Source organism: Fringilla coelebs (genome assembly GCF_963513975.1).
Source record: "Fringilla coelebs genome assembly, chromosome: 7".
NCBI lineage: Eukaryota > Metazoa > Chordata > Aves > Passeriformes > Fringillidae > Fringilla > Fringilla coelebs.
The window spans coordinates 19125105-19135371 of record NC_140035.1 but is presented as its reverse complement, the minus strand read 5'-3'; the positions used below and the strand labels follow the sequence as shown (position 1 = coordinate 19135371).

The 10267-nt window shown below is 38.4% G+C and overlaps 1 protein-coding gene across 1 annotated transcript; it reads left to right on the top strand.

Moving 5' to 3' along the window:
- Positions 1 to 5980: 5980 nt before the first annotated feature.
- On the top strand, positions 5981 to 9741 carry SPC25 (SPC25 component of NDC80 kinetochore complex). Its single transcript, XM_084209214.1, has 7 exons — positions 5981 to 6010; positions 6264 to 6432; positions 6521 to 6586; positions 7354 to 7500; positions 7649 to 7753; positions 8061 to 8159; positions 9108 to 9741. The coding sequence occupies exons 2-7, from the start codon at positions 6279 to 6281 to the stop codon at positions 9239 to 9241; spliced, it is 705 nt and encodes a 234-aa protein (XP_084065340.1). The 5' UTR covers positions 5981 to 6010; positions 6264 to 6278; the 3' UTR covers positions 9242 to 9741.
- The last annotated feature ends 526 nt before the right edge of the window (positions 9742 to 10267 follow it).

Below are 10267 nucleotides of genomic sequence, written 5' to 3'. Positions count from 1 at the left end.
CATCTTTCAGTACATTCTTGGGCATTGCTTACATGACGCCAGTCCTACGCCCCTCTGCCAGGAGGAGCTGCAGTCCCCCCTTTTTGCTGCCAGCCTGGCAGAATGAGACCTGCTTACAAACCAGAGCAAGGTTGGGAACAGATAATCAGGAGTATTTCCCTGAACTATTCCCAGCTCTCCAGAGCCAACAGCAAACAGATTCTGCCACACAGCAGGAGTTTAAAAGATTACAGCAGACAATATATTAGCATATCAGATTTATCAATATTAGTACTAATAACTGTAGCATAGAATATTATGGTCATTTGAGGTGGCTTCATAAAAAGAACTTTTTCTACAAGAGATTAAATGGATACTAAAAGCCTGATGATATCAGCTTCTGATATCATCAGAGGAAAAATTCAAGCTCTTTATCGGCTCTAATATTATGATGTATTCATATTTTATATCAAATTATTATCTGTGTATCTAAAACAGTGTGAGTCAGAAGACAAAAGCAGCTCTATATATGGACTGCACACTTCCCTAATACTCTTTCCATGCACTTCAAGCTAAACTGCACAAGCTGTGGAGACAAAGATATGAACCACTTAACTGTTTTTGCTGAAGAGGGGCTTAATGGCTTAAGAGGGCTTCATGATGTGTGGTCAGGGAAGTCACATGGAAACATTAAGTAGATTCAACAAATAAGGCGTGACAATTAAATGGACATAGAAGATTTCCTGACACAATCTCACATTTACTTTAACTACTCCCATTTACTTTAGCTAATAATAGTCTGGTTTCAGAATTATTTTAGCAGATTTAAATCCTATGTTTATTGCTACCAATTGCATTAAGCCATATAGAAAACCTTAAAGTTAAAAGTTTCAATGCGCTGCTTCTGAATAACTACAATATTTTTCTATGTACAGACTGAATTATTCACTTTAGTTGAAAATATTTGAGGATGTTTGTTTCTAGCTAAGTTGTATACCTTTACTATTTTCTAGAGTGTGCAGCAGGACAACTGTCATAGAAATTAATGGCTTGAATTAATTTTCTGTCTCCCAGTACTTCCCCAAGACCATACTTGTTTAGAAATCTCTCTCTAATAACTCTTTGTACCTTATTGCTAAAGAAAACATTCTTTTGCTACATTTTTTTACTGCAAAAGTATCTTGCCTTTAAAGATAAGTAAAACTTACTATAACAATAAAAAAAACCACTCTTTTAGACATGTCTGGGTTTAGTATGCAGAAAATCTGAGGTCTTCCTCTGTTTTCCAATCTAGTTTAGCAAGAACAGTTAGCTTCAAACGTGAGTGCAAATGCCAAGTCAGATGGCAGCTGAAGAACAGACATCTTACTTCTAATATTTGGTTGAAAGAGCAACAACTATAATGAGGTTAAGTTTAAATAACTATTTTTCTATTAGGAAAAAATATTTTGCAGTACATAAGTTTCCATCAAATACAATTTAATGTCCTTAGGAGAGTCTACCAAGTAATAAAATAGGTCATTTTACAGTCCCTCTTTAATGGCACCACCGTTAGTCAGTGGTATCCAAAAAATTGCCTCTGACACAGGATGTGCAGAAGCATTGCAATAATTGCAATAACTTTTTGCATGTTTGCTTGATTTATAAATTCAACCCCCCCCCCCCCCCAATATTATCTATGCACTAGGACAGTGATGCATCTGCTCAGGTTGAACTCTCCTTCAGACAGAACCCTTCATTTGGCTCTCCAAAAACTTCATAAATTTAATGTTTGAAGATACATCTTGGCAATGTTTCAGTAAAGTAACCTCTTTTGGTATAAATGCTGAAGACCTCTTGATTAACTTTCAGGATTTTGCTGCTGATTCTTATGCTTAGATAGAGAAAGATAAGCACCTTAGACATAATAAAGACTAACAGCAAGAGAAAAGGCTTTCATTTTCTCCTACATTCTTTCTGAGTCTTTCAGAAGCTCCCACATCCTCACCTTAGAGATATCAGAGGAGTCATGTTTATAAAGGATGTTTAAAACATCTCAACAAATCCACAATATACAAAAGAGACAACAAGGAAGTTTTGGAACAGGTAAATGTGTTTCTGTGGGAAAGGCAGTTCTCACTGTGCCTGGAATCAGCCATGATCCTGCTCCATCCAAGAGGAAATCAATAACTGACATGCTAGTAATCTCTTGTCCTGCCTGTCATGTTACACCACCAATAAAAGTCTGAGACACTAAACACCTTCCAAGCTGTAGTAACCAACAAAAATGGTGAAACATGACTTGAAATACTATATATAATAACTTGTTTGACAAGGGAGAAACACTTCCTCAATAGACTTCCCTGACTCCTCTATGCAAAGCACTGCAAAAAGCTTCTGTAATCCCCCTAGTGCTTCAAACTCACTCAAAATAAAACTATTTGCTGTATTTTAGTATGGGGAATTCCAGGGAAACCTAATGATCTATACCAAATGGTCAGAATGTGTAGGCAACTAAGTTTTTTAATTGAAGCTTTTTCTTGTTTGATATTGTAGAGCCAAGGTTTGGCCTTCACATAGATTAGTTCTTAGCTCAAAGCAAAAACCTTTCAAATGCTATCTGTTCATATATTTTTAAATTTATTGATAATTTCTTGATATACTGTGTTTTCCAAGACACGCAAAACCAGACTTCATATATACATACGTGTGTGTGTGTATATACATATATATATATATATATATATATATATATATATACACACACACACACATAAAATGTAAAAGCAAGAATCATGCTGGTGATCCCCTGAAAGGAGGATAAAATGTTTACAGCTGCCTTGCACCTACATATTAGAGCAAATATTACATAACAGTCAACAGATGCTTTTAAGTAAATGTTTGCAAGGCAAGGAAAAACCACCAAAGCAAACATTTTTTGAAACGCTGTTAATGGAGGCTTATGTAATGGGCCTAACTTTCTGGTACATTATGCTTAGTTAATTGAACAATAACATGAATTTCCACACCAGTATTTCCATTTACACTGGAGCAACTACAAGGATTAACAAGCAATTTGCTAAATTCACCAGCAGACACTGTATGCAACAGCTGACAGGTATTTTCTCAGGTGTGAATGTTTTCCAAGTGGAACACTGAAAAGATACACCTTAAGTTTTGAATTAGGAAGAGAAGAATATTTCAAGAAGCTTGTGTACTGTCTCATTTTTTACTTTGTTTCATATCCCACACCCTCAAGCAATCCTCATTGGACCCAGGCTTTTTTAGGGTCTCCTTCTCTTCATTCTGCCACCTTAATCTGATCTTTTCTAGTTAGTAGAGTCATTACTCCTTGCTATACAGTTAACTGTGCAAGCACACAAAGCCAACAAAACTAATCCGTGCATTATAACAATAACCAGACCTGCCAGATCTTAATATTTGTTTACATTAGTAATGTAAATTAGTAATGTAATTATATTTCATTCTGTTTATAAGTGCAACAGTATAAATTATATAAACAGTGCATGGAATACAATTCTGGCATGCCTATGAAAAAATCACATCTAAGGAATTTTACTTACTTTAAGTATGAAGAACTACCTTTTAGAAATTAGAAGCAACCTAGAGAGGATAAAATTCTTTCAACTTCCATGAACTGCAGGCAGAAATGGAACTGAACCCATTAGGACAACAGTCTCCAACGCATTTTTCCAATTCCCTTTCCAATAAGATTCCTGTCTTACTGTCATTCTCTAATCCCTGAAACTAGCCTGCTCTAATTCTTAAAACTAGCCCTATGCCAACCATAGCCCAGGGAGTCAGAAACCTGCCACAAGTAGCTGAGTCAGTTTATTACTACCAGCTTGTCAATTCTGTGCTCCTTTAGAATGTTGTCATAAGCTGCAGTAGCTCTTCAACCCTGAGCTAGACTTTTCAGCTGCCTCTTACCCAGCACTAAACTGCTCAGGATGGACTTTCTGTTACCAATAAAATGAAGCAGCAGATTTTTGTTGGCAATATTCTGCCCTTCAGTTTGACACCCTGCGGCTGCTGCTGTGCCCCTTGGAACCTTAAGTTGAACCAAGCAGCCTGGGCTAAAAAGGACACCCATGAGAGCTGGAAAATGCAGAAATAGCATAATTAATGTTCTCCAGTCAAGCTCATGGTGTTAAAACTAGGGTAAATCATTGTTGAAACTTTTTTCCATCCATGACTACTGCATGGCTTGCTAGGACAAACATTTAGAAAACAATAATTCAGAACAATTGTCTGGGCTAGAGTTATGGTGTGTTGGCTGCCAGCACTTCTGTCTATGGTGCCTCTTGAATCAGACCCAGAAGAGGACTGAAGAAGAATCTGACCTGCACTAGTTTGGGCCATGAGGCCGCATTCCTGTTTGTAGCTGGCAAAAACCATCAGTTTGAACTGAAAATTAGGACTTGCCAAAATCACTGTGCTTCCCTGAAACACACACTTGGTAAACTGATGGTGGACAGTAGTGGGAAAGGTTGAAGATAGGTTATGGTACAGTTCATGTCTCTCAAAACCTCTAAATTAATCAGAAAAGAGATCAATTAAGGTATGGATTCTGCCAGTAAATGTCACAGGCATTTAGTCTTTGGTGGGTGAAAGGGTAAAACAAAGCAATAGGATTAATGAGTCTAGAAAAACTTCACTGATTAAAAAAAGATACCTAACATTTTGGAGCTAGTGCCAGCTACTGCGGGGTGAACCCATTATCTGTGTTATCCAGTTGTAGAACCCACCAAAAGATTATGGATTAGAAAACAGGACTTGTTTAGATTAGTTTACCTTGTATTTACAAAACTCCAGGGCCTGGGAAAATTGTGTATTCAGAAAGTTATGAGCTCAAATAATATAGGCTAATAATGTCAGGAGCAACACTGAAACTTTATATTAACAGCATGCACCTGGGTAGACAAAAAATGTTCCTTAATAAAAAAAGCCATAAAGTATAGGTCCATAGTGCCCAAAGTCATACGTGGCTAGGTAATCATCCTTGGACCAGCCCAACTTCAGTACATTTAAGTGTGAGGCAGGTACGAAACAGGGGGCTATTAGCATTAGGAACAATGCTGAGGAAATGGTGAAATCTGGAGAACAGTATCTCCAAGTTAAACAAGAAAGGAATTCAGTGGGCTAAACGTGTTTATAAAAGAAGTTTGTACACGAGTAATGGAACTAATGGTTGGAAAATAGTAATTAGTACTTTTAGACATCAATCCTCAAAATGCTAAATATACAATATTATGGGATTATCTAAATAGCACTTGCATAAACTAAAAGTTTAGGAGTAATTCATTAGCTATGGTAACAAAATTATTTTAAAAGTAGCTTTCATAATGAACTGCAGGCTGTTACGTTGGATCACAAACTAGCGCTTATCAAGAGCTAAAAGGGAATATAAACAACTGGAGAAGAACCAGTCACACTGTCATAAAAGAGCAAACTCACTTTGACAGACGTTTATGGCAAATGTTTTACTGCGTACAGGCAGGGATACTGCGTGGTGGCTTTGCTCGCACCAAAAAGGACTGCAATTACCCCTGCAGGTCATTCTCCTGTCAGAACGAGCTTTATGCGCATTTTTGAGAGAATTCAAGCCGGGCGAATTAAAAGGCTATTGGGAAACTCACAAAATTTAAGATCGGTTACCGCAAGCGTGTTCCATGAGTAAACCAGACATTGGGAACAAGCTGTGGCTTCAGAGGAGCGTCAATGAGCCGCGCTGTTCGCTCAGCACCGCACCAGCGGCTCCCCCCACCGGCCCTGCAGGCAGCAGACTCCGACACCGCACCCCAACGAGCAATCCCGAGGGGCAGGGGCGGCACTCCCGGCGGCCGCTCCCTCACGGCACCGCCCCGCCCGGCCCGCCCCATCATGGCGGCCGCGCCCCTCACGCCGGCCACGCCTCGCGCTCGTTACCGCAGCAACGGCCCGGGGCGGGGCTCAGCCAATCAGCGGCGCGCTTGCTGCGGGGCGGGCGGGAGCGGCCGTTGGCGGCGGGAAGCGGCGCGGCTCGGACGCGGTGGGTGCGGGCTGGGGTCGGGGCCGGCGGGCGGTGAGGGGGCGGCGGGAGAACCTCCTCTGGCGCGGGAGCCGAGCGCTGGGAGAGTTGCGAGGGAAACGCGGCTCCCACTGAGCCGATAGTGACAACAAAAAGAACTCGCGCGAAGAGGTTTGAACAAGAAGGCGGGGCGGTAAAACCAGCCCCGGGCGTTTTGCTGTGGGTTACCCCTGCTGCCATTGCCCCCGTGCCCTGACGCTGCGGCTGTTCGCAGGGCTGGTGCAGCGCTATGGGTAATGCGCCGGCGGAAGATGAAGTTGCGCTCTTTGAAAGAGATATGAAAGAGTTTTGGATCCAGTTTAAAATCAGTTATGGCACTGAACAGAACAATCAGACTTCAGCGTTGAGAGATTTGTGCAAGGAGACTTTAGAAGCTCTTTCAGGTACAGAGGCTCTATGCTCCTGTTAACTCTCCTTTTTGCAAGTTGCCATTAAACTTTTTCAGATAACAGAAGTAACTTTCTCTTACAGAGAAATGGTCCAAGAAGCTGAAAGAAGAGGACGTGTTGATTGACAAAATTCACGAGTATAACAACGGTACAGTTATTTATTGTGTCCAACCTTTATAAAATTAACTTCATATAGCTGAATAGTATGTTTAACTTCACATTTTAAAAGGTAAGTAATAACATCAGAATGAAGACAGGATTAAACCCAAACATAATGGGTTGATTACAATATAAATTTACAATGTAAATTTCAAGTCAAAAGCAATTTGTTGAAAAACTTCCTTGATGAGGCAAAAATATAAGTTTTTGCATAGAGCATAAGAATTTCAAACAATAGTGTCAGAATTTTTTGACTGCAGTATGAAAAGTAAATTAAATTGCTTAGTAAAGCTAATTATTGTGAAGTTATGTCTTTTCCATATTAGTAAGAGAATACTGTCAGCTCATCAGTCTAGGATTAACTTGGCTGAATTTTGTAAACTTCAGAATATCAGGTAAAATGATTGCAACTCTCATATCAGTCAGTGTTTCCATTCTTGGCTTTCTGTCATTACCTATGGGCAGGAGCCACCATCTTCATGCTTTGAAGATGTATATAGTGCTGGCACCAGAAACAAATTTCATCTCCTTAGAGTATCAGAGCAGCTCCATACTTTGTAGCTTCTCTTAGGAATAACATTCACTTTAAGTTTCCATTTGATGCTCTTGGTATAGTTAAGCTGACTTCTCTCTGCAGCTATGATAGCATGCATTCCACTGTGTTTTATTAATATAAATAATTTCAAACTAAAGTTTTAAATAGCAGGGACTTACTTAATCAACTGTATATGTTCATATTTTCTTGCCTCCTTTCAGAGGTTCTCCAACAGAGCAAATACATAGCAGAAAAGGAAGAGCAGTTGACAGAAATAAAATCAAAGCTAAATCAAGAACAAGAGCAGCAGAAGAACTTGACTGACAGCATCCAAGAGCTTAAAAAAGAGTTAATGAAGAAAATGGAAAGTAAGTAAGAAAAGGCTAATAAATAAATTTTCTTAATTGAAGGAGGGGTTGTTTTTAACACTTGCTCTTTGTGGCTTTTCTGCTGTTCTAGATGGTTTTTTATGTGCTTGTTTTGCCTTTGATACTTACATGGACTTTTAAATTCTAGTAAAATCTTCCAAAAATAAAGCTGCCAAGGAGAAAGTGGAACAAGTGAGCAAGATTAAAGCATTGTTTAAAGAGCATCTTGCCCTGGAGATGCGTAGAATTCCAGGTAGGTTTCTGTAGCTTCTGTGGTTTCTGTGTGCACTGATAGAATGTGGTTCATGTTGGACTGTGCAGTGAAGAGCACATAGCTTACACACTTGATCAGTTGGATTAGCCCAGCTACTACATTTTTCCCTCAAATGGCAAAATATGTTAAAATGCATTTGTCTTGCAAAGAGGCCAGGGTTGCTTGATTTGCCAGTATTCTAGGAATATTAATTGAAACTTAATTTTGTATTGTGATTTTTAATCATCATTGTGACTCTGCAGCAGAGGTTAATGGTGTTAATTACTTCTGTTTGTATTTATTTTAGATGAGCAATTACAGTTTATATTCAGACACATTGACCACAAAGATCCTGATAAGCCATACGTGTGTACCCTTTCCATAAATGAACAAGGGGACTATGAAGGTATGTGAATTTTGAGTACTTAAATTAGAGGACTGAATCTGACACCTCTATTTGAAAAAAGGAGAGGAGTAAAGTGCTGTTTAATTGTAATCTTTTATCTTCCAATTTCCAAATGAAAAATTTTGCAGTGGTGATATTATTTCTTTAATTATGTTTGTCTTGTTAACTTACATGAAAATACCACTGCTTATATTCACTGCCCTCCATTTGTGGAGATGCTGTTTACTTTGTATCAAGCAAAGCAAGAGAAGGCCCATATATAGAGATGAGGATGCTTCATTTGTAGTTTGTTTCTGCTACAGTTTCTGCCTGTCTATGCTGACAGGCATATTTCAACTTGTTTCAGAAGCCTAGAGGCAGAAAAAGGGTGACATAGGTGAAAGAATAAAACTTGAAATCCAGCATTCCCCTTTTATAAGGGCACAGCCTTTTGGATCTCAGGCTGGTTTGGCTATATGGATCTTACTTCATTTATGGAATTTGAGTGCTGGATAGCTTCTAGACAGATGCTACTGGGGCTCTGCCATGCCTCTAGGTATGAACTGAACATATTTCTGGTTTTACTAATTCAGATTTAAACTGTTGAAGTTAAAAGTCTGTCATATGCTGGGCTACATCAGTCTACAATCTGCTTGCCTGCAGAGCAACAAAATGGTTTAGGAATATGTTTCAGTTTTTGAGCAGGATGTGGATTCCTTGGAATTGCTGTAACAACTCAGGCAGGAGCACAGCACTGAGTGGGAGGTCAGTAAATCAAAAAACCTGTTAAGTTCTTTGAGGCTTTCTCTTTGCTGAAAGAAAATTAGGCTTCTCAAAAATAATACAGGAGGAAGTGAAAACATAAAAAGATAACAAACTACACTAGTATTTTGTAGGTGCAGGGAAACACTGGTATGGATTCATTCTTTTAATATTAGTCTAATCTTTTGCAAATTTGTGTCATTCTAGTGACTTCCTGTACTCCTCCTCTGGACTGTATTGCAGAGTTACAGCTTAAACTGAGAGAAACTAACAATTTTTCTGCATTTATTGCCAACATCAGAAAAGCTTTCACTGCTTTATCATATAAACAGTCTGCATGAAACTGGTTTGTACCTCTCTTTCTGTATGTAGAGCACTCTTACTCCCTTCCTGTTGTTGAAATGGTGTATTTATCCATGTCTGACTCCTAATTTCTAAATAAAGATAATGAAAGCAGTATTTTCAACTACTGTTATCTGGACACATTTTGGATCATTCTTCAGACATTAGTATCACCAACTACTGCCTTAACTGAATGTCTCTGGACATGTAAGTTTTGATCCATTACATGCATTGATGATGCAATGGTTTGTATTTAGCTGCCCCAGGGAGATAATCAAAATAAAGTAGCTTTTGTAGTTTGTGTATCTTTTCCAAAAGCATTGATGTCTCTTTCAAGTTTCTGTGTAGTTGAAATAGGCCTGAAACCTATTTAAAAAAAAAGTGTGCTGAAGCTTAGCACTTACTTCAGTTACTTGTGTCATAGGTCATTGTCTTGATTTTCACCCTAACTTGTATACTCTACAGTGTTAGCATTTCTGTTCATGCATGGTTGTTTTTCTTCTGGTCTGTTAAACTTTGTCATTGGAAATCTTTTGACATGGAAAAGCCTGAAGTATAATGTATTAAAATATGAAATATAGTGGTGACAGATTAATCATGTGTGTGTTTTGCATCTTATCAAGAAGACTATTACTACTACAATGCTCAGCTTTGATTGAAAATATTCTTTTTCTATCCTGTAAACTGTTTGTGTTTTTACAGAATATTTAAAAGGACTGTTGCAACAAGAAAGAAAATGCTTCGTTTAATAATATCCTATAGTTCATATAAAGTCTTGACTTAGTTCAGTCCTAGAAGTTCTAGTGAATCAAAAACTGATATGTATGACCTAGTCATTTAGGCATGTTTAAATCTGGTGATCTGATCTGATCTGATCAGATATTCTTAGTACAGTTCGGAATATTTCCCAGTCACATGTGAACTATATTTTAAATTAGTTTAAACTATAGCTTGATGGATGCACCACAGACTACACCCTCAATTTCTAGGAGTACAACTTCAAAAAAAAAGTAAAAGAGATAATC